The sequence below is a fragment of the Panthera uncia genome, chromosome A2 (genome assembly GCF_023721935.1).
Source record: "Panthera uncia isolate 11264 chromosome A2, Puncia_PCG_1.0, whole genome shotgun sequence".
NCBI classification, from domain to species: Eukaryota; Metazoa; Chordata; class Mammalia; order Carnivora; family Felidae; genus Panthera; species Panthera uncia.
In genome coordinates, this window is record NC_064816.1 from 139,743,044 (window position 1) to 139,766,725 (window position 23,682).

At 46.3% G+C, this 23,682-nt stretch overlaps 1 protein-coding gene across 12 annotated transcripts; it reads left to right on the forward strand.

Annotated features, from left to right (window-relative positions):
* The first annotated feature begins 1,809 nt into the window (after positions 1–1,809).
* GARIN1B (golgi associated RAB2 interactor 1B) lies at positions 1,810–21,862 on the forward strand. Of its 12 annotated transcripts, none has more exons than XM_049641786.1 (7): positions 1,810–2,081; positions 6,212–6,429; positions 6,866–6,986; positions 8,343–8,527; positions 9,618–9,870; positions 14,395–14,516; positions 17,165–18,847. In XM_049641786.1, the coding sequence occupies exons 3-7, from the start codon at positions 6,885–6,887 to the stop codon at positions 17,736–17,738; spliced, it is 1,236 nt and encodes a 411-aa protein (XP_049497743.1). In that variant the 5' UTR covers positions 1,810–2,081; positions 6,212–6,429; positions 6,866–6,884; the 3' UTR covers positions 17,739–18,847. The 12 variants fall into 12 exon arrangements, with proteins under 12 accessions (XP_049497743.1, XP_049497744.1, XP_049497749.1 ...); XM_049641787.1 differs by having other exon boundaries at positions 1,810–2,005; XM_049641788.1 differs by lacking the exons at positions 1,810–2,081; positions 6,212–6,429 and adding exons at positions 20,331–20,498; positions 21,256–21,862 and having other exon boundaries at positions 6,894–7,364; positions 17,165–17,208.
* Positions 21,863–23,682: the final 1,820 nt, after the last annotated feature.

Sequence of the window (23,682 nt, forward strand, 5' to 3'; positions counted from 1 at the left end):
GTCATCGCTGAGACCTTTGGTTGCAGGCTCAGCTAAGCCAAGGTGCCCGGCCAGCCCCAAGATGGGCATGCCTTCACAAGCACGTGTAAGCAGAGAGGATAACTGCCACCAGGTGGCGCCCCACCGCAGCTGGGACCCCGGTGGTTTGGATGAGCGTCTGCAGCCCCTTGGCTGAGCAGGCGAATCCCAGGCCTGTTGTTAACTCCGCTATAACACCATTCCATCTCGACTGACTATTTGGGACCCCACTTACAGTGGAGCTTTACTGTCCTCGAGTAACCAGTTCAAGACGCCCTTACAGGTCTAACTTTTTAAACTACTACATCCTGGGTATTTCTGATTATATTTCATTCCAACCTCTAATAGAGTCAGGCACAAGCCTTTACCTATGGGAGCACATATTTTATTGCGGTTTTTTTCTTTACGGCTAGGCTAGCATATCGGCTTTTTAAAGTGATATATACAGGTAGGTTAATATCACTGGATTTTGTTTCACAATGGCAAAGGGGATGTTACGAAGTATTTGGCATGAAAAGGGGGCTTGGGTGTGACTAGGTCGAGAAGCACCGTATTGGAGTATTTACCTTCTCCTTGATATTGCCCCGTTGATGTTGATGATACTTTGACAGCAACATTTATCCTACTATACTCTCTCCGCTCCTTCTAGTCCCACCTCGCACTGCGGCAGCTCCTCCAAGCCCCTTTGCTCTGCGGGTCCCACACCTTCTTCGCTCTCAGGGAGGCAAGTGCCGTCACAGCATCACGTGCGCCCCAGTACCATCCCAGCCCTGCCACCACCGCCTCTTCAGCCTCTCTCCTGCCCGTCCCGGGCCCCACAGCGACATCCTGCCTATTTGACCTTCACCCCAGCTCACTTCTGGTCTCCAATCTCTTCTGAGCTGTCCGTCCAGTGAGGCTATGCTCTCTCCTTTTTTTTTTTTTTTTTTTTTTTAATTTTTTTTAATGTTTACTTATCTTTGAGAGACAGAGCAAGAGCAGGGGGCGAGGGGCAGGAAGAGAGGGACACACAGAAGCTGAAGCAGGCTCCCGGCTCCCAGCCTTCAGCACAGAGCCCGACGCGGGGTTCGAACTCACAAACCGTGAGAACATGACCCGAGCGAAGTCAGACACTTAACTGACTGAGCCACCCAGGCGCCCCGTCTCCTGACAGTTTTTAAAATGTGATCTTTTCTAGTTGGGGGTATATCCTGTTCTCGTGGGGTAAGCTTTGTCAATTCAGCCTGAAGACCTGAGAAACAGAGAGCCCAGAAGAGCTTTCCTGCCTCAGTGGTGGTGAGACAGTGCTGTAATCAATAGGGACTTCTGCTCTTGGAGGTTTTTCTATTGTTTTCCCTAAGCTGATTACTCCCTCCCTCAGGCTGTCTCCCTCCAATTTGGGGGGAGTGGGGGGTGGGGTGGGAGTGGGCGTGGGTCATTTGTAAGAACACACATAATTATATTAAATAGCTTACTTTCTCTCTTATCAGGCCACATCCAGATTTCCCGCTCTATTTTTTTGGCCTCCACTTAACCTCTTGTTCGGTTGTCGCTAGTTAAATTTTTGCTATTAAAAAAATTATTGCGTGTTTACTGTGGATGTCAGAGGGAGTAATTCGGTGACATGGCTCCTTTGCAGAGCCTGCCGATTATACACTGATATCCTTAACCCTTAAATAATAAATAACAGAACCCACCAGTTCTAGGTGGGCGCATGGCCATCCAGCTAAAAGCTACATGACCCAGCTTCCCTTGTACCTGGGTGTGGCCGTGTGACTGAATTCCGACCAATGGGGTGTGAGCAAAAGTGATTATGCCCTTTCCAGGTCGTGCCCTTAAAAGGAATGAGTGTGCCCTCCCCTTCCCCTTTCCCCTTCTCACTGGCCAGTATGCAAACATGATGGTAGGAGCTGGAGCGGGCACTTTGAAACCCAGAGACAGAGAGTGATATATTGCGAATGGCAGAGATACTCTACCAGCTCAGGACGGCCTGTCTGTGGGCTACTGTGTAAGAGGAAATCAAATTCTATTTTAAGTCACTATATTTTGAGGTCTTTTGAGTGCCTGGACTATAAGTAATACAGGTTCGTATCATTACCTTTATCCAGGAGCCTGTGTACTTCCTAGTTATTTGTACTTATTTGTGTTCTCTTATTCAAATTGTATGTTTTATGCCTTCCTTTTCTAAAAAAGTAAACCGTTAGCTAGTGGTCTAATTTTTTTTTTTCTCAAAGAACCAGCTTATGGATTTATTTATTCAGGTGTGCGTAGTAGTTTAATATTATTTTGACTTCCTTTACACTTGAACGAATGTCATTCGATTTAAATTTGTGGAATTCTTGGGTCACATCCTTTCTCCTCAACATCCTTTTACTTCGTTCCGTTGCCTTATGGCATCTAAGGAGGCTGAAGTCTAAAGCCAGTCTCATTTTATTCCCCTTGGTAGAACGTCTGCTTCTTCTATGCAGATATTTGTAGCAGGATGCTTTTGTTTTGCCTAAATTTAGGAACTTCACAAGGGCTATGTTGGTCTCAATGGTTTCTTTATTCAGTTTACCTGGAATATAGTAAATCCTGTCTGTTTGCCAAATTGTTTTTTGTTTGTTTGTTTGTTTGTTTCAGAAATGGCTTTTTCTTTTATGGTTTTGACTACTTTTTCAGTTTCATTCGTTCCCTCTTCATCAGGGAATCTAGCTGTATGTTGGATCGACATAAATGTCTTACATAACTATCGTTTTCTTTCCATTTCCTTGTTGCTTGCCCTTCTTTATTGTGCTCTGTGTGAAAGTCTCAGGCCTGTTACGCACGTCACTGACTTGGTTTGCTGTCATGTCCCCTCCATTTCTTGTGGCTTCTAATGTGACTGTCAGACACTGAGTGGATTTTTCTTCTGTTTTCCCCTTAACTCATCGAATCCTGTCTTCATCTCATTTTGGCATCTGATTTTGTTTTTGTTTGTTTGTTTGTTTGTTTGTTTCATAGGGACTATACAGTCCCTTGAGAGTACAGAAAAGATTCTCGTCAAAAGCTTTATTCTGTTTCCTGGAATCGTTTTTCTCCTGATACCTATTCTTCCAATGTATTTTCCTGTGGACATTCTTTGGGAAAGAAGAGTAATATCGTACATAGATCCCATGGTAGCTTGTCATTAAGAAATAGTGACTATTTTAATTAAAAAAAAAAAAACACTTTTACCTGAATCCATCAGCCCTTTAGATGTAAACTCTATTTCACAGAAAAGATAGTAACTAGAAAAGCAAACTAAACACAAGGAAGTAACCAGACAAATCTAGAAGGTGGGATTTTCTGTAGGACAACTGCCTCGATTGTTTAGGAGGAGTCCTAAAAAAGAGACTGTCTAGATTACACTAAACTTAAGGGGGATGTGTGGTCCTGGATTCAATGCTGATTTCGATAAATCAGTCATAAGAATAATTGGAGTTAAATGGAGGAGTTTTAATATGGCCTAGAAATTAGAGGAGATGAGATAAAAGGATACTGAAACACAAAGGCAGAAAGTGTTGGCTAAATGATACAGGTTATAAAAAAGTCATAAAACCATTTTCAGAGTACAATCTCTCTCTCTCTCTCTCTCTCTCTCTCACACACACACACACACACACACACGCACACACAGACACCCAAGGTTGTTGCAGTGATGTTCTCTGGGAAGTAAGAAAATGCTGTTTGTTTTTTAAACTTGTCTCTGTTTTCTGATGTTCTACAAGCACATGTGCTGCTTATGTAATAGTTTTCTTTTTAAAATAGTGACACAAATTTAAACGGGACAGATTTACCATGAAGATAATAAAGCTTACGCTTCAGGACCCTTTGTTCACATGGAAACTTCTGAGGCCCTAGGAGGGCTCTGAGCAGTTTGTGTCATACTTTTGTGGGGACTTTTTATTTTGTCTTTTATGTTTTAGAAATGTTTTACTGTGGGAAATATACGTGAAACTTACCATTTTAGGTGTAGGGTTCAGTGGCATTAGGTACATCCCCACTGTTTGTACAGCCATCACCACCATCCGTCTCCAGAACTTTGTCATCTTCCCAAACTAAAATTCTGTACCCATTAAACAGTAACTCCCTATTGTCCTGTCCCTCCAGTATTTTTATTTTTAAGTGTCTCCAAAATTATATAATCTTTAAGCTCCACAGAACCCAGGTCCAGCCCCAAATGACCACCAGATATCCTGGTCACTCCTGAGCAAGCTTTGAAATGATACATGACATGACCAAGTGATTTTAGCCTCAAGCCAAAGGACTATCAACATTGGCAAGAAGACTCTCACCAGAGTGCTCATTACCAAAGGTGCCCAAAGCAGCAATTGTGGCGGCATCGACACTCCTGCATACACAGGAAGACAAGAGCCATGAGTTTCTCATGTTCTTGGGATATATATTTATACAACCTTCCTCCCTAGAAGTGACAAGTTTGTCATTCCTAAGATCCTAACTTCCTGCGAATTAACCCTATCGTCTTCATTGCTTAGAATTAGTGGTAAAGAGTACCATTATGTCCTGCAAAATTGGTCCAGAAGAGTAGATAGGAGTTTTATATAGTTGTATCAGCAAGTTTTAAGCCCAGCTCAATGTGACAGAGCACCCAAATTTATTTCTCTCATCCATAAGGAAGTCTGGAGGTACGCAGTCCAGGACTAGTATGGCAGTTTTATGATCATCAAGGAATTGGAGCCCTTTTATATTGCTGTGCTACCGTCCTTACAATGCCACTTCATGGCCCAATGGGGCTGCCAAGCTCTAACCATCAAGTCTGTATTCCAGCCAGGAGGAACAACATAAGGAGTGAAGAGAGCACTCCCTTTCCTACAAGGTTTCCTCATAGCAGTTGAACCTTGAGCTCACATCTCTGTCACTAGAACATAATCACATGGCCTTACCTAGCTGTAAAGGAGACCAGGAAATGTAATTTTTATTCCAGGTATGTGCCCAACTAAAAATCAAGCATTCCATTAATAAAGAAATGGAGATAATGGATACTGGGAAAGGCAACTAAGCATGTTCCAAATGGATTTTAAAAAGTTTCAGTGTGCTACTTTGGAGGGTTCGATAGGGGCAAATAGGAAAAGTAGACATCTTTTTTTTTTTTTTAACGTTTCTCTATTTTGAGAGAGAGAGTGCATGTGGAAGGGGCGGGGGGTGGGGGGAGAGAGAATCCCAAGCAGGCTCCACACTGCCAGCATGGAGCCTGATGTGGGGCTCGAACTCACGAACCGTGAGATCACCACCTGAGCTAAAACCAAGAGTCAGACGCTCAATCGACTGAGCCACCCTGGCGCCCCTGGAACGGTAGACATCTTAAAGACATTTTATCATTGCTTGGCACTTCGTTTAGAGCCGAAAGCTCACTTTCTCACAATTAGCTTTCTAGGCTGGGTCCTAAAGTCTCTTCCACATACCACGGAAGTGGACTCAACGGGCTTGTACAGAAAAGAGAAAAAGTCACCTTCCCAGCTGAAGGGGACTTTTGGATGTCTCAGTGGCCAAATATATCCAAGCCATGTATCTAGGCCAATAAGTTTTACTGTTGTGGGTAAGTTTTAACTTATATCGGTGTGTTAATTGCCATCCCATTTGTATTGTGTGTTGTTCCTAGGGAAATGTAAACCACAGGATGGGGTCTCTTGGCCCCGTCCTTACAGAATGTTCCATGGAGGACATTTTTCCCGCATGATAAGCAAAAGAAAATGAGGAACATGAATACGGAAGTTGCTTTACCAACCTAGGAGCTGTTTCAGGTGCTTGAACGGGTGCATAATAGAAGTGACCAGGTGAGGGGCTGATGGAATCAGATCAGGAAAGCCTCATGACCTTTCAGCCATCTCTCAGACTTGACAATGAATACAAAAATAAATCGCTCTGCTTGTACGTCACATATATTGGTTGTCAAATTGTTTTTCTTTTTTAAAAACACTTTTTTTAAGTTTATTTTTGAGAGAGAGCAAGCATGAGCAGGGAGAGAGGGAGCACAGAATATGAGGCAGGCTCCATCGAGGCTCCGAGCTGTCAGCACAGAGCCCAACGTGGGGCTCAAACTCACAAACTGTGAGATCATGACCTGAGCCGAAGTTGGACGCTTAACTGACCGAGCCACCCAGGTGCCCCGTCAAATTGCTTTTCTAAATTGATCATATTTGATTTTGATGGATAATACATCATTTAGTAAATTCTGGAACTTTGTCCAAATTAGAATACAATTTCTCCCTGAAGTGGACTTGAACAACGGTCAACCTGCTGGGTTCTTTGCCCTTGACCTAGCCACCGCAGGATATGGGCTCTCGCACCTTCTGGCTCCAGGATGAGGAACGCTGTCGCTCTCTGAGAAGGGGAATGGCTTGTTGATTCAGCAGAAACGCCCATCCCAGCTCTATTCTTCTCAGCTGGCACCCTCACAAAGCCAGCCTCTGGGTAAGAAACTACTTCTTCAGTTTTACCTCCTAAGGAAAATAAGGCCTGTAGAAGTAACCACCCAGCCGTAGCAGAGCACGGAGCCCAGCAATTCCTTCTAAAACGGAACGGGCTCCTGCAGATAAACCAGGGCATGTGTGCTCCCGCATCGTGCAATGCTCTGAAGGGCTGGGTTTTAAATAGACACCGGCCCTTAAAACTGATCGCGGGCAGGTTGCATTAGGAGTAAGAGAGGGTTGACAGGCAGGGAGGAAAATGCCCTCCCAACAGCCTTCCTTCCTTCCTTGCTTTCTACCTGGCTCACCACTTGCTCAGCAAGTTCTGGGGGCACTGTGTCCCCGGTTCCAACAGGGGCTGGGGAGCGTGAGGGCATAAACAAGCCGTGAAAGCGCTCTGGAGGAAAAGGGAGGCTCCTCTGCGTTTCCCTTTCCTGCAGGCCTGCCCTGGTTTTTTTCATGATGTCATCCATTCATCATTGTGAGCTGATTGGCGGTCCCAGGCCTTGGCCAGCTGCCCAAGGCCAGGAGGGAAGAGAGAGGTACCAGGACAAACTTGCGGTAGGCCCCTGAGCATGTGCGGAAATGTTGTCATCAGTTCCACAGAGAAAGACTCAGTGGAAATCAAAGAAGACAGTACAAGTCACGAGATCCTATCCAATCTTCCCCTCCCTGAATGTCTGGGAAGAAGTCAGGGGCCTCTTGCCTGTGGATGGGGAGCCAAACCCTGGAGTGGGCCTGGGTGTGGAGGAGGGATTGCTCTGCCAGATGGTTCATTCTCCAGAATTCAACCTATTTCCTGACTCAGTGGTGTTTGAAAGCAACTTTGTCCAGGTACTCTTGGGTCGTGCAGAATGGCACTCCTTGATTCTTCTAGACCTGTTCCCAAGGTGTGACTGGGAGAGTCTGTCCTGGGACTGGCGTGGAGTGAGAACTGAGGTAAGGAGAAGTCAGTGGGCCTGGAATGCATCTGACCCTGACGTTGCAGAGCCCCAGACAAGGCTTCTTCTGGAGACGCTCGTCATCGTGGGGGAAGAGGTCAGGTGTTCTCTGCTCTGAGTAGAGGATCTGGTATCCGAATCCCTCAATTTGCTTCCTCCTCCAGGCTGTCAGCCCAAAGACATGAACAAAGAGGCAGTGAAATGAGCTGCCCTTTGAGGGTTTGTGACAGAAATGCTGACTGGTGAAAGAACAGCAGCTGGGCAGCCGGAGAGACCAGGGCTCAGAATCTGCTCTCTCATCAGGAGGTGTCATTGTGCAAGTGACCGGCGCACCCTGAATCCCAGTTTCCTGTCTTGTAAAAGGGGTTGGACCAACCTGGTTATTACACGCAAACACAGGAAGCAAAGGCCTAAGTACGAGGGCGCTCGGTGCATTTTTGTTTCCTTGCCTGGGTTCTCCTCAGGCCAGCTAGAACCCAGAATAAACAGACCTTGGGATTGCACGGGACCTTATGGTTTAGGGAAAGGAGATTATAGGGCCCCTCAAAAAAGGGCCTATAGACAAACCTATCTAAGAAAATCCAGGAAACTGTGGGGGAGGGGTCACAGAAATGCAACACACGTCCAGGAACTCCGGGATTATGGTCCTTATAGGCGTTTAACCAATATAGGTTAAAACAGTGGTTCTCAGCAAGCATTGATTTCGCACCCCCCCCCAACACCAGGGGGCATTTGGTAACATCTGGAGATATTTTTGATGGTCACAACTCGGGTGGGGAAGGGATCGCTGCTGGCGTCTAGTAGGTAGAGGCCGAGGATGCTGCTAAACATCCCCAGAGCACAGGAGACCCCTCTCCCCCAAACAAAGAATTATCCAGCCCGAAGTGCATAGTGCCAGGGTTGGGAAACCCTCAGCTAAAATACACTGCTCCTTCTGCCAAACGCTCAGGGCTGTGCCCACGGGACTGCTTTGCAGGTCAAAAAGGGCAGGAACTGGATAGACATCTACAAAGCCTCCAACACCATGGCCGTTGGGGTGACCTCCTCCGTGCCCTGCCTGCCCCTTCCCAATATCCTCCTCATGGCTAGTGTCAAATGGCACCAGGGACAGAGCCAGACATGGAACAGACCATCTAAAGCCCCAAACATCATCCTGAAGAGGTAAGCAACACAGAGGGGAACAGAAGAGGAGTAGGGCGAGGGGCAGACCCAGAGCGGGAGGCTGCTTTGGGACTCAACTCAAGATGGGGAGAAGCAGAGAAGTCATTGGCAGTGATGTTAATTTTTTAGGCGACGGTAGCCCAAGCCCGGGTGCACTGCGAGCATCAAGGCTAAGGGGTGGGGGGCAAAGGGAAGTGTTCTGTGGCCGGTAATGAGAAGCGAGTCAACAGCCCACTTCCCTTCTTGCTGCACTCACCGCGCTGAATTCATAGGAAATCTCTCCGCCTTGGGCCGAGCGGCAAGGAAGCACTGAGGTCCAGCAAATGGAGCACCGTTTGGGAGAACACGGGTTCTAGTCTTTGGTATCCAACCGACTCCAATAATTTTTGAGTCACAGGTTATTTGCTGCCTCTCAATGTTCCTGCTAGTAAAATGAGCGGAACCAAGTCTCACTTAGAACCGTAACGTACAGGGACATCACACCCCTCTGGGATGAAACAGGTCTATGTGACGTTTGGACCTCTCCAAGTAATCTGTAGGATATCTCAAGAACCCCTAGATCTTCCCAGAAATCCAGGTAAACGCTTGATGTCTCCCTGTTGACTCAGTGACAAACCTCGCCTTTATGTTCTGCGTGGGGCGATAGCCAGCCCCCTGAACTTTAGCCCCATTGCGAAGAGTAGTTGAAACATTAGGGTCGATGAATGTGCCAACTCTGTGGCAGAGGAGGGAAGTCCCCTGCATGCTGTCAAGGAGGAAACTAAAAACCCTCTGACCCCAGCCACCTTACTCCAGGGCTGTCTCTCTCAAGCAGGACCCCAGGGAACACCGGCGTGAGAATCACGGCAGATTTCAGGGCCACACCCCAGACCTGCTGAATCTGAGTTTCGGAGGCTATCTTCGGGCGTCTTCATTTTAATCAAGCTCCCCAGCTTGATCTCTCCAAAGTGGGAGCACCACTGTGCCAAGCCCTCTCTCTCCTACCCCCCAAAGCCTCAGTCCTGTGGGAGACGCTCCTCATTTTAACGAAGAGAGGGTTGGCTCAGAAGCAATAGGGGTCGCCCATGTGTGTCTTCCCTTGTGGCTTCAGGATACTCCCCCTGAAGTTTGTGGAGCTCCAGGTCTGTGACCGGCTTCAACGCATCCTGCGGTTGAGGACAGTCACTGAGAAGATCTACTACCTAAGGCTCCACCCTGACCATCCAGAGACTGTCTTCCACTTCTGGATCCGACTGGTTCGGATTCTGCAGAAGGGCCTGTCCATCACCACCAAAGACCCTAGGATTCTTGTCACTCACTGTCTGGTCCCCAAGAACAGCTGCAGCCCCTCGGGAGACTCGAACGTAAGTGGGCACCAGAGCTGGCCTGTGGAGTTTAGGTGAGCTGGTATGTGAGGGTGATCCCTGCCTTAGGCCTTTGCTAATCAGCTTTATTGAGGTAGAGTCTACAGTCTATACTACAGGGATACTTCATCACCCTAAAAATGTCCTTGCTCCCATTTTCAGTCATTCACATGTTCCCATTTCCTGCCCTAGGCAGCCATTGACCGGTATTCAGTCTCTATAAATCCATAGTTCTTGGACATTTCATATATATGGAACCCTACACTCTATAGTCTTTTGTGTCTGGCTTCTTTCACTTAGCGTGATGTTTTTCAGGCCCATCTGCGTTGTAGCATGAGGCCAACTCTGGCAGAGTCAGACTACCAGTATTTTCACTGCTGAGTCGCATCCCACGGTACAGATATAACCACATTTTGTATGTCCGTTCATCAGTGGGTAGACATGAGGATTTTGTCCAGATTTTGACTATTATGAATGATGCCGATATGAACATTTGTGTCGAAGGGTTTGCGTAGACGTGTGTTTGATGTGTCTGGGATACATTCCGAGGAATACAATAGCTGGGTCATATATTTATGTGACTTAAAAGTAAGTTTCTATTTAACTTTTCAAAAAACTGACGAACTGTTTTTCAAAATGGCTGCACCATTTTACATTCCCATCAGCGATGCATGAAAGTCTCAATTTCTCCGTATCCTCACCGACATTGGTGTTATCTAAGTTTTTTAGTAAGGCCATTCTAGTGGATGTATGGTGGTTTTCATTTGGGTTTCCTGAATAGCTAATGATCTTGAGAGAGTTTCTCATGGGCTTATTAGTCGTTTATGTATCTTCTTTGGTGAAGTGTCTATTCAAGTCTTTTGCCCATTTTTAAATTGTGTTTTGTCTTCTTGTTGAGTCGTTAGAGTTCTTTGTGTATTCTAGATATAAATCCTTTATCAGACATATGTCTTGTAAATATTTTCTCCCAGTCTGTAAATTTCTTTTTCGTTTTCTTAATGGCGTCCTTTGTGTAGCAGAAGTGTTTAACTTTGATGAACTTCAATTTATCAATTTTTTCTTTTATGGATCAGGCTTTTGATGTTGTAGCTAAGACTTTTTTGTTCAGCCCAAAGTCACAAAGATTTAATCTATGGTAAGAAATATTTACTAAAGGTACTACAGTAATAGCTCAGTCACTTGCAATCATACGTTGCTGTTTTAACGTGTATCCATTTTTGAGAGACAGAGCACGAGCTGAGGAGGGGCAAAGAGAGAGGGGAATAGAGGATCTGAAGCAGGCTCCACACTGAAAGCAGAGAGCCTGACACAGGCTCAAACTCATGAACCAAGAGATCATAACCTGAGCCAAAGTCGGACACTTAACTGAGCCACCCAGGTGCCCCTAATCTATCTTTACTTATAGAAGTTTTATAGATTTAGCTCTTCCATTTAGGTCTATAACCTATTCTGAATTACTATTTGTGTATGGTGTGAGGTAAGAATCTAAGTACTTTTTTTTTTTTTTTTTTTTTTTACATGTGGATACACAATTGTCCCAGCACCATTTGTTGAAAAGACTATCCTTTCTCCATTGAATTGTCCCGGCAGCTTTCTTGAAAATAAATTGACCATAAATTTAAGGATTTACCTCTGGGTCCTTAATTGAGAGTTCTACTGATCTGTTTGCTTATTCTTAGGCCAATACCACATTGTCTTGATTAATATAACTTTATACTACATTTTGAAATTGGGTGATGTACATTTTCCAAATTTTTTTCTCTTCCAAATTATTTTGGCTATTCTAGATCTTTTGCATTTCCATATAAATTTTAGGATCAGCTTGTCAATTTCTGCAAAACAACCTGCAGAATTTTTACAAGAGCATGTTGAATTTACATATTAACTTGGAGCCAATTACCATCTTATCGATATTGAGCCTTCCAGTACATGAATATGAAATGTCTTTCCATTTATTTTGATCTTCTTTAATTTCTCTTAATGTTTTTGTACCTTTCAGTAACATGTTTGCATCCTTCATTGATAGTATACAGATATACAATTGATTTTTGTGTATTAATCTTGTTCATTAGATATAGCAGGTTTTATGGATTCCTTGGGATTTTCTACACACACATATACACACACATACACACACATACACACACATGTGTCATTTGCAGGCAAAGACAGTTTTACCTCATTTCTAGTCAGGATCCATTGGTTCATTGCCTTACCCGGAATCTTCAGTGCAATGTTTGTTAGAAGTGGCAAAAGTAGGGACACCTGGGTACCTCAGTCAGTTAAGCATCTGACTCTTGATCTCAACTCAGTCCTTGATCTCAGGGTTGTGAGTGCCAGGCCTGCATTGGGCTTCACACTGGGCTTGAAACCTACTTGGCTTGTTCCTGATCTTAGGAAAAAACATTCAGCCTTCTGTTAAGTATGATGCTCATTATGAGATTTTGGTTGCTGCCCTTTATCAAGTTGAGGAAGTTCCCTTCTATTCCCCGTTTATGGAGAGTTTTTACCATGAATGGGTATTGGATTATGTCAAATGCTTTTTCTGCAGCTTCTGAGATGACCACGTGGTTTGTCCTTTATTCTATTAATACAGTGTCTTGCATTACTTGAGTTTTAGATGTTAGACCAACCTCATGTTCCTGCAATAAATTCCACTTGGTCATGGTGTGTATAATCCTTTCTCAATGTTATTGGATTTGGTTTATTAGCATCTTTTTAAAATGTTGATTTTTATTTATTTTGCGAGAGAGAGAGAGAGAGAGCAAGCATGAGCAGGGGAGGGGCAGAGAGAGAGAATCCCAACCAGGCTCCCCGTTGTCAATGCAGAGCCCAACATGGGGCTCGATTGCTCAAGATTATGACCTGAGCCTAAATCAAGAGTCGGACGCTTAACCAACTGAGTCACCCAGGCACCCCGGTTTTTGTTAAGGATTTTTGCATCTATGTTCGTTAGCGACATTGGTCTGTAGTTTTCTTGGGACACCTTTGTGATACTCTGGCTTTGGTCTTAGGGTACTATCAGCCTCATTGAATGCTTTTGGAAGTGTTCTCTCTCCCATCTATTTTCTGAGTTTGTGAATAATTGGTATTACCACTTCTTTAAATATTTGATAGAATTCACCAGTGAAGCCACCTGGGCATTGCCCCAGGCCTTAAGATGTGACATAAGACCAATTTGAGCTGGAACATAAACTCTTTGAAAGCAAGGGTTTTTCTCTGTCTTCTTAGCACGATCCCTAGTGTGTGGCACACAGCTGACATCTAATACATACTGAATGAACGAACGAACAAATGAACGTGAGGAGTACGAACAGCTAGAGTGCCTTTGGGGACATCACGGGCAGCAAGAAAGAGGGCAGTTTGACCCTCGTGTAAAAAGCAGCTCAAAATGGGATTTTTCTTAGAGAAATTAATTTTTCAACGTTTTTTATTTATTTTTGAGACAGAGAGAGACAGAGCATGAACGGGGGAGGGGCAGAGAGAGAGGGAGACACAGAATCTGAAACAGGCTCCAGGCTCCGAGCCATCAGCCCAGAGCCTGACGCGGGGCTCGAACTCACGGACCGTGAGATCGTGATCTGGCTGAAGTCGGACGCTTAACCGACTGCGCCACCCAGGCGCCCCAAGAGAAATTAATTTTTAAACCATTCATTAAATTCTTACAACAGGTATTTGATTCCCCCTACATTTAAATATAAAAACAAGTAGCAAGGGACACCTGGGTGGCTCAGTCGGTTAAGTGTCCAACTTCGACTCAGGTCATGATCTCACGGTTCATGAGTTTGAGCCCCACATTGGGCTCTGTGCTGACAGCTCAGAGCCTGGAGCCTGTTTCAGATTCTGTGTCTCCCTCTCTCTCTGCCCCTCCCCTGTTCATGCTCTGTCTCTCTCTGTCTCAAAAATAAATAAACGTTAAAAAAATTAAAAAAAAAAAAAAGAATAGATTATTGGGGAGCCTGGGTGGCTCAGTTGGCTAAGCGTCCCACTTCAGCTCAGGTCACACAGGATCTCACAGTTCATGAGTTCAGGCCCCGCATCCCGCTCTGCACTGACAGTGTGGAGCTTGCTTGAGATTCTCTATTTCTCTCTCTTTCTCTGCCCCTCCCCTACTCTTTCTCGCAAAATAAATAAATAAACTAAAAAAAAAAAAATAGATTATATACCAAGCACTAGGTTAAGTGATGAATCACTAAATTCTACTGAAAACAATATTACACTGTGTGTGAACTAACTCGAACTTAAATAAAAATTTGAAGGAGAAAAAGATGAAAAAGATTATCTACTAAATGATGTCTAAAGTTTTCAATGACTATAGTATCCTTAAGGCACCAAAGGATATTTACAAGAATACAGGGAGCATAAACAAACAGATACGGCCTCAGAATCGCCTCTCTGAGCAGCTGACACAGCAGCCCAGTCGAACAGTTTAAGCCCCAACACTCTCAGGTCTGGACCACGATTAGGAAAATGCAGACACCCTAAGGCGTTAACCACCTGGCTTTGCTTTTTTTCTCCATCTAGTTAGTACAGAAGAAACCCCAAGCCTCCCAGCCCAGCGAGAGCCTCATGCAGCTGATGGCTAAGGGGGAAAGTGAAGCACTCTCTCAGATTTTTGCCGACTTGCACCAGCCCCGCCAGTTAAGGTACGTGACTTAAACTGGGCCAGTCTGACACCCCTTCTGTGGCCCAGATGGCCTGGGCCATGAGATCCAGAAACCAAATAACTTGGGAAAGGAGCAGAGGGAGGAGCTTGGAACGCTGCACTCAGTACCCAGGCTTTACCCTTGACTAGGGCCAACCTTTTGCCAGTTCTCTTTGCCTCATTCTCCTCCACACAGCAAGCACTGTAGGCTTGACTCCAGAGGAAGAATGTTATAAAAAAATAAAAAGTAACTCTTCAATGATAAGAATACATTAGTAGCACAGGTGGGAAAGCAAAACCTTGTTTTGAATCCAGTTCCTAGTTCTACAGAGAAATAACTAAAACATTGTTTCAAACGTTATCTACTCATTGAGTTCGCCTGGCCTCTGCTGGGATTCAGGGAGCCTCTGTGGTTGTTTTCTAAATGTATAATCTGTTCTGGAAAACTCCGTGGTCCAGGCCCATCTTATCCATGCCTGAGGAAACGTCCCTGTGTTGTGCAGGTGACTTAGGATGTAGTCTTAAGATTGGTTGACGTGAGACAGGCGTTGAGGGCACTTAGATCACAGGGTACCACGAGCAGAGCACAAAGATAACGTGGGAACCGGTGTCCTAGAGAACCGAAATCAGTTGCTAAATGTCACCAGAAGAGAAAAATGACGTTTTAGAAGATTTTTGCCACAACAGGGACCAGCAACTCAGAGACACAACAGAAAAAAAAAGAGGCTTTTTTCCTGAGTGCTGGGGGTAAACCAGTAGAGTTGGAGGGAATAATCTCTTACAGCGATTAAGAGCTCGTGCAGCCCTGGGCACAAGTCACTGCTCTGACCGTGAGCCCTTGGGCACATTGTTTCATTTTTCTGGTCCTAAATTTTCAGATCTGCAAAATGGAAACTATGATAGTGCCAACCTCATCCAGATATTGTAAGATTAAATGAGCTCATACACATCAGTACTTGGCAGGGTCCTTAGCAGATTTAGAGGCAGACATAAGGAGATTCTCAATATTAACTTGTATCATTAACTTGGGCTGGAAGCTGTAAAGTATTAACACAAGAAGAAAACTTGTTAGTTGCCCACTGCTAAAGAATTTATACTGGAGGTTGTCACGCTGTGTATCATACAGAGATCTGTAGTTAAGAAATTTCTAGGTAAAATGTAGCATTGCTGAGCTGGTGACCCCTGGACTCTAATAGAGCAAGATAGATTGAAACAACTTTATGACTGTCTCAAAATGTTAAATCATGGATTTTTTTCTTTTTTCGCGGAAGGATAGCTTTTGTTTATATTCATGGCCGCAATTCAGTCGCATGGCCATACCCACCTACAGGGGAGCTGGGAAACGCACTCATCATTGTGCATAGAGTACATAATCATGTGCCTAATACAAAATTAGATGCTCTGTCCCCGAGGGAGAAGGGAAGAAGGGATACTAGGGGTCTATTGGCCAATTCTGGCACAGGCAGCTTTTAATATTTCCAGAAGGTCAGAGCAGTGTAGGAGCATTAGGCACTAACCAGATAAAGGGTGGAGAATGCTGTGCAGGTTAAGGGGACAAACAAGGTTCCGTCCTGAGGAAGAGACTTGGTGAGTTCGGAGAAGGAGAAGGAAGGGCCAGTGGGGAAGCAGCGGTGGCAGAAGGACCTAAGTACAAGTGGGCAGGGTCTGGGGCACCTGGGTGGCTCAGTCGGTTAAACGTCCGACTTTGGCTCAGGTCATGATCTCACGGTTCGTGGGTTTGAGTCCCGCGTCGGGCTCTGGGCTGACAGCTCAGAGCCTGGAGCCTGCTTCTGATTCTGTGTCTCCCTCTCTCTCCACCCCTCCCCTGCTCACGCTCTGTCTCTGTCTGTCAAAAATAAATAAATGTAAAACGAAACAAAGGTAAACAAAAAACAAGTGGGTAGGGGCCGAGCGTTTGCTGGGAAGCCATGTGAATGAATTTAGACTTCAGTGTAATGGGAGCCTTAGCCTCATTTTAAACTGGGAAGTGATGTGATCCAATTTACATTTTGGAAAGGTCATGCTGGCTGTTCAGTGACAGTTGGTTTGAAGAGAGGGAGAGTAAGTGTGGAGAGACCAGCCAGGAAGCCGGGGCAACCTAGTCTGGCTTGTCATGTCCCAAATGGATCAGAGAGATGTGAGAAATAGGGGGAAATGACTTCTGGCTGCACTGTTATCTCAACCATTTCTTTGTGCAGGCATTTGGTTTCTTCTCTTTAATTTCCCAGGACGAGGCCCCGAGTGATGATTTTTCTCCTCATTCAGGCAGGTTCTAGTCTGGTTGCAATTATATCAGTTTTTGCACATTGGCAACAACAAGCAACTCACAGCAAATAAAAATAAATGGCTGAGACAAAGGACCAAACAGATGGAGTCACACCCATTCCTCCTCAGCAGAATCAGCGGCATGGATTCTGCTCCCCGTCCCAGCTCCCCTCCCTCCTCTCCCTTCCCTATTTTTTCTTCTGGTACTTTAACATGCGTCACACCCACCCAGTGTAGCCACAGCTGGCCTTTTTCATATTTATATCTGCCTCTCAAGCTTTGGCATCAAGCAAAATAGAACCAGAGACAAGATTTGAAATGAGAGTTTCATGCTCTGTTCTTTTCCTTTTGACCTTCATTTCCTTGATCCTGAAATGGCTGGAGTTCCAGGAGCAGCAAAAAGACACAGACCAAAAGGGACAGCCCAGGTAACGGAGGGCACGGGGCGCCCATTTCTTGGAGAACTTTCTGCTCCACAGGTGTAGGAATAAGTTCCCCCTCCAGCTCCCCACCCCAGCTTTCCTGGATCTCTGTCTTCCTTCCATATCTTAGTGTGAGTTCCTCTAGGCTCTTTGGCCACCAGAGTCAAGTTGGCAGCAAATCTTACCAATTTCTTCCTTTGAAGTGTTTCTCCATATTCTTCAGTTCTACTCCCGCGGGTTCTCCCCTAGTCCACCTGGTCAGCTCATGCCTGGCCTGCCATCATTTTCCACTAGTGCGTTCATTTCCTCATTCAGAAACACGCAGCGGGCACTTGGTAAGCGCCAAACACTGTCGAAGGCTTCCGATCACAATGAAGAAAGAGACACGGTACCCCCCTGGAAAGCGTTTACAATTTGGTGGAGTCAGATGGGTAAATCCTGAAGTCACAAAAACTCTATTTCTAGGCAACATTCAAAACTCACCCCTGGGGTCCCTCACTCCTCCCAGGAAGCTGCTCAGGAAGGCGGGGGTCTGAGCTGAGTCAGGGAGAATGAGTACAAGCAGGGCTGGCCGAAGCGGAAGAGGCAGGGCATGCTAGGAGGAGACAGAGTCTGTGTGAGAGAGCACGACACATTCTGGAAACAGCAGCCAGTTCCCCATGAATTTCCAGGTTCTAATTTACCCCAGATCCACTCATTTTGGCATGCATGACCCTGCATAAACTTCCCCTCTTACCCATCTCACCTGATCACTTTCTCCCCCTCAAATAGAAGCCCCGTCCGTGCCTCGTCTTCTCCAGCCCAAATCTGCTCCAGTCAAGCCTTGGCTATGCTTCTCTAAGCCTTATTCATCCCGTCTGCTCCACCCTAAATCCTACCTGTCCTTCCGGATAAATCTTTCCTTAGTCATAACCTCTCTTACATTATTCCCTAATTGCTACATAGGCTTAAGTCTTTTTTTTTTTTTTTAACATTTAATTATTATTGAGAGACAGAGTGTGAGCATGGGAGGGGCACAGAGAGGAGGAGACACAGAATCTGAAGCAGGTTCCAGGCTCTGAGCTGTCAGCACAGAGCCTGATGCAGGGATTGAATTCACAAACTGAGATCATGACCCGAGCCGAAGTCAGACGGTTAACCGACTGGAGCCACCCAGGCACCCCAACATAGGCTTAAGTCTTATCTCTTCAACCAACATTCATTCTTTTCATGCCTCTGAATTATTTAGCTGCCGTGGCAAGCACAGGGCTAAGAACACAATAGGGCTTCCATAAGTATCCGTGTACCGTACCACTAATAAATTATGCCTCCACATTGGCTCAGAAGGCAACCGGAATATCATAGTTAGGAATTTAGAGGAGCGTGTAGATCCCAGAGAAGCTCTAACAACTTTCGTCCAAACCAGGGATTACAACTCAAACGTCTGGAGAGTCTAGGTGTCATATAAGAAATGGTTGACTTACGGGGCACCTGGGTGGCTCAGTCGGTTAAGCGTCCGCTCAGTCGGTTAAGCGTCCGACTTCGGCTCAGGTCCTGATCCTCACAGCTCGTGAGTTCGAGCCCCGCGTCGGGCTCTGCGCTGACAATTCAGAGCCTGGAGCCTGCTTCTGATTCTGTGGGTCTCTCTCTCTGCCCCTCCCCTGCTCACATCCTCTCTCTCTCTTTCTCTCTCAAAAATAAATAAACAGTAAAAAAATTTTTTTTTGAGAAATGGTTGACTTATCTCTCAACTCCACTGTAAGTTAAACAACAGCTGGGCTGACACCTGGAGGTCAGCACTGAGGAGGCAATAGGACATGGCAGGGACAGTGACAATGACAAAGTGAAGGTTTCAGTGGAGCCTTTAATTGTCACCATGCTGGAACACAGATCTGGTGTTGCCAGATACCCTGAGTTTTCAAGAAAAGCCCCAAATCTGGATTTTTATGTGACCCTGCCCCATAAAAATGCTAAAGCACAGCATAGGCTGACAGTGGGTAAACTAAAGGTATCTGCAGACCAGATTCAGCCAGGAGGCTGCCAGTTCACAGCCCCTATTCTAAATGGTGAGTAGAGCTGGCCCACGTTTTCCCCAAGGCTAAGAATGCTGTCTCCTGTCACGTGACAGATAATACAACGGTGATGCATTGTATTGAATGTTTTCACACTTACATTCAATCACACACCTAGGCTCAAAACATACCCCATGGGATTATGGTTGAGGAAGACAGAATATTTCAGTTTCAGAGTCAGAGGATATGTGTGCCATGGGAACTACCACTCCCGAGCTGTCCCAAGGCTGTTTTCGATGAATTATCCTAGGATGTCCTCAGGACCCTTCTCTTTCCTTGAAACTGAAGAACCGTCTTTCCTCCGTGGGCCAGGTAGCATACCCTTTGAGTTTGGAAGGATAGTCACACTTCAGCCTCCTGGAACTTCTGGATGAAAAGAAGGAGAGAGCTACATTGGGAAAAACCAGCGTCCCAAAGCTTACCTGTGTGGCTGAACCTTTCAACTCCCCATCGGTGTGGGTGGTGGGGCGTATTGCGGGGCTTCCCAAGCTATCACGTGCGAATAGTCCCCGGGGAATCTTGTTAAAAATGCAGATTCCGAGGTGGGCCCGAGACTGTGCATGCTCCCGGGTGATGGCAAAGCTGCTGGGCTGCAAGCCACCCTTTGAGTGGCTGAAGCCAAGTGGACCAACAGGCTCTGGCCTAAGGCCATCTGGGTTCCAGGCCATTGCCAGTTCAGCTAGCTGAATCTCCTGGGGGAAATTCACTCAATGATCCTCTCCAAGCCACATGGGTTCTCTCCTTTTACTGGCACTGCCTTGTCCAAATGGTAGGATGGTTAAAACATGGGCTCTGTTGCCTAGCTTTGAATTCTGGCTTTGAATTCTGGATCTGACTCCTCATTACATGACCATAGGTACGCAAGTTAACCTCGCGGGGCCTCAGATTCCTAGGAAAATGGAGACTAGAGCAGCACTGACCTCTCGGGGTTGTTGTGAAGATTAAAAGAGCATTAATACATGGGTTTGTTTGGAACCATATCTGGCCCATAATAAGCACCCTACACGTGTTGGCCATAACCCGTGAGACTGCTCTGTGAATTAAAGTACAAACAAATGCATTCCCTTTTTGACCTAGAGAAAGATACTCCCAGTGAAGACAGCATCCCTTGTACCCGAGACCTCAGCTGGAGGGACTCGTTCACTTATGGAGAGTGGGAAAGAGAGAACCCCTCGGGTCCACAGCCCCTTTCACTCCTCAGCACCCTGGCAGCCTCCACGGGGCCACAGCTGTCCCCACTCATAGGTAAGGTGATGGGACTAATCTGACCGCCTTCGTGGGACAGGCCTGGGGTTCCACCTCAGGCCCGGGGTCAGGTCCTAGGATCCTGGGGGTGATTCCAGGAGGCCGTGAGTAGGAGTGGGGGTGCCAGCCAAAGGCAAGTCCACAATCTTTGTTTCTGCCCTGTTCTCTACCTCCAACTGGGCTGAGCGGAAACCCTAAATGTGGCAGTTGCAAAGCCCGCGGAGGCCCCTGGGAATTCCTGCAAGTGGCCCTGAAGGGACAGAGACCAGGACATCACAGTTGCGGCTAGCCCTGCTTTCTCCCCCCGCTGTGCGGGGGGAGTGCCTCTGGGGCTCTTCCCCTGAGGGAGTGGGAAGCTGGCTCTCCCTTTGCCTTTCCAGAGCTCTCGGGGAGCCCCAACCTTCTGCAGAGAGTGAGAAGGAGCAAGGCCAAAACGGGTGGGGTGGAGGTGATACTTCTCTGGAGCCCAGCTCTTATCTTTCCCATGTTCCAAGGCTCGTCCATCCATCCATATATTCATTTGGCAAATATTCATTAAGTACTTCCCATGTGTCTCTGCTTGACCAGAGATGATCCCCAAAGAAGGGGGGAGTGGTTTGTGTTTCCTCAAGTCAAATATTATTAATAAAGCACTAACTCTTACAAGTACTTGTTATTAATAGTTGACAATTTAAAAAATAGCATATCTACATGCCCATAGAAGAGCTTTTTAGGCAAGCTATTGCTCATTGGACATCTTTCTCTCCTACACTAACAGGAAATTGTATTTGAACCACCCTTTCGTTCTGGGGAGAATCTATGCAGTCCTCACCAATGCCACTCTGCAGCCTTCAGCTTTCTGAGGGACTCTATCTGGATGTGGAGGAGGAGAAAGCTGCAACTAAGGAAACACTAGAATCATCTCACGCTGATAGCACAGCCTTTCCTTGGAGAACCACTTGCGAGCACGGCTCCGGGTGAGAAGCATTATTCCTGCATCGTTCTAGTATGTAACTCCACGTACTCGGGGTCTGCACCGCCACCTGTCACCACACCTAGCCTCCATCCCACCACCAGAGCGAGCACAAGAAGACATGCTCTCAGAAGGGCCAGGGCCAAGAGGTGGAGAGAAGGAAGGAAAGGGAAGCAGGACCGGAGGAGACGTGGAAGAGACCAAAGTGGAGGCGAAGAGAGGGGGTGGAGGGAGGAAGTCCGAGAAGAGGGGAGATCTCGCGGCGAGGCGGTAACAGAAGGAAACAGAGGGACCTGAAAAAGAAGCTGGAGAGGATAAGAGAAGAAACACACCACTGAGAGATGCCTCACCAAGCTTCTATTTATCTAATTTAAAACTTGAAAGTAAGGCCATAAACCAAAAGAGAAATGTCTTTTCTCCTCTGTCCAGATTACTCGGGGTAAATAGGAGGGGCCAGAAACTCATTCCAGCCAAGAGCCTCTCCTTAAGTTTCCTTTTTTTTGCCAGTTTTTGTTGTTGTTGTTGGTGGTGGTGGTCATCATCGTCGTCGTTGTCCCTCTTTTCTGATGCAAGCTTTGCACCTCCTTCCTTAGGACTTGCTAGCCTAGCCTTGGCGATTCAAGTGAAGGTTTGGGGTTGAGACTGCAGTTTCCTGCAGGAGGCAGTGTAAGTGTGTGAGGTGGGGGGAATTTCTCTTTTTGTGGTCAAACTTTCTAAGTTTGCTGTTGTGCCTCAGTCCTATTAGCACCGGCTCAATTTCTTTTGCATATGACACCCCCATGCAACGTCGACATACCTCGTTCGTGCTTATTAAACTAGCGATTCCGCGGAGAGGAGGTACAGCCTCAAAGCATGGGGAAGTCAGAGGTTCCAGGGTCAAAGCAAAGGTAAAGTCAGAGGTTCACAAATCATAGGTCAAGGGAGACACAAAGGAGTGTCTGTCAGCTGGCCGATGGACTGGCCTCTTTGTTTAAAAGGTACAATATTTCATATTCAGTAAAAAACAGGCTATGAGCGTTTCCAAAAAGCTGCCCAGACTTCCAAGTGGAAAACTTTTTTCAGGTGTCTTGCTTTGTTTTAAGATATTCTAGGAAGGTCTTTTCCTTCACTGGAGTAATTTTCAGATTGAAATGGTCGGAGGGCTAAAAAGTCAGTTCCTGGATCACCACCGCTCTTTCCAATTGTTTTGTCCTAATTCTTGGTGATTTCAATATCCACCCAGATGATTCCCCCCCCCCCCATGCCCTGGTCACTGTTCCTTGAGCTGCCGCCCAGTAATCCCGCCCACTACTCTCATCGGCCCCTGACTCCCATGATTCTATCCTGGAGTCTGTCATTAATAACTGCACTCCTCCCCCATTACTCCCACTCTCCACCTCCACTGCCTCCCCTCTTTCCCTGAGTCCAATAATCCTTCCACCCACCACAATCTTCCGCTCCTTCTGGGTTTCCACGGTTCCTCACCCTCCTCGTGTCCTCATTTCCCTCCCCTCCAGCCTAGATTTCATATTCCATATTCAGCGTGCACCCTCAACACCTTGTGTCTCTTCCACTTTATTTTATTCACTTGGCTAAGTCCACTTCTGCCAACTCCGTGCTCCCATCATGCTGCAAAACTTGCTTGGAGAAAACCATGGGACATACCCGCCAGTCTTACCTCCAAGTCGTCACCTCAAGTCTCAGGAGGGTCCTTAATGTTGCCCAGAGATCATACTACGCGTCCCTGATCTGTTGTGACTGCTGAATGGCTACTTCATACCTCTTGCCTCACACACACACCCCCAGTGCCTTCGGATGACCCAGCTTCCTTTTTATTTATTGTTTTATTAAAAAAAAAATGTTTTATGTTTATTTATTTTTGAGAGGGAGAGAGACAGAGCACAAGCGGGGGAGGGGCAGAGAGAGAGGGAGATGCAGAATCTCAGCCCCAGGCCCTGAGCTGTCAGTGCAGAGCCCCGAGTGGGGGCTTGAACCCACAGACTATGAGATTATGACCTGAGCTGAAGTCAGACTCTTAACGACTGAGCCACCCAGGTGCCCCTCCTTTTTTTTTTTTTTTAAAGTTGATTTATTTATTTTGAGAGAGAGCGAAAACCAGAGGGGGTGGGGGGCAGAGAGAAAGGCAGACAGAGGACCCATGTGCTCACAGCAGAGAGCCCGATGTGGGGCTCAAACTCACGAACCGTGAGATCATGACCTGAGCCCAAGTCGGACGCTTAAGCGACTCAGGTA

Coding starts and splice junctions, on each gene's coding strand:
- GARIN1B (XM_049641783.1), top strand. CDS start 7,011: ATGTTGTCATCAGTTCCACAGAGAAAGACTCAGTGGAAATCAAAGAAG. Junction 9,871..14,394: donor GCCCCTCGGGAGACTCGAAC/GTAAGTGGGCAC, acceptor TTCTCCATCTAG/TTAGTACAGAAGAAACCCCA. Junction 14,517..17,164: donor CACCAGCCCCGCCAGTTAAG/GTACGTGACTTA, acceptor AAATGGCTGGAG/TTCCAGGAGCAGCAAAAAGA.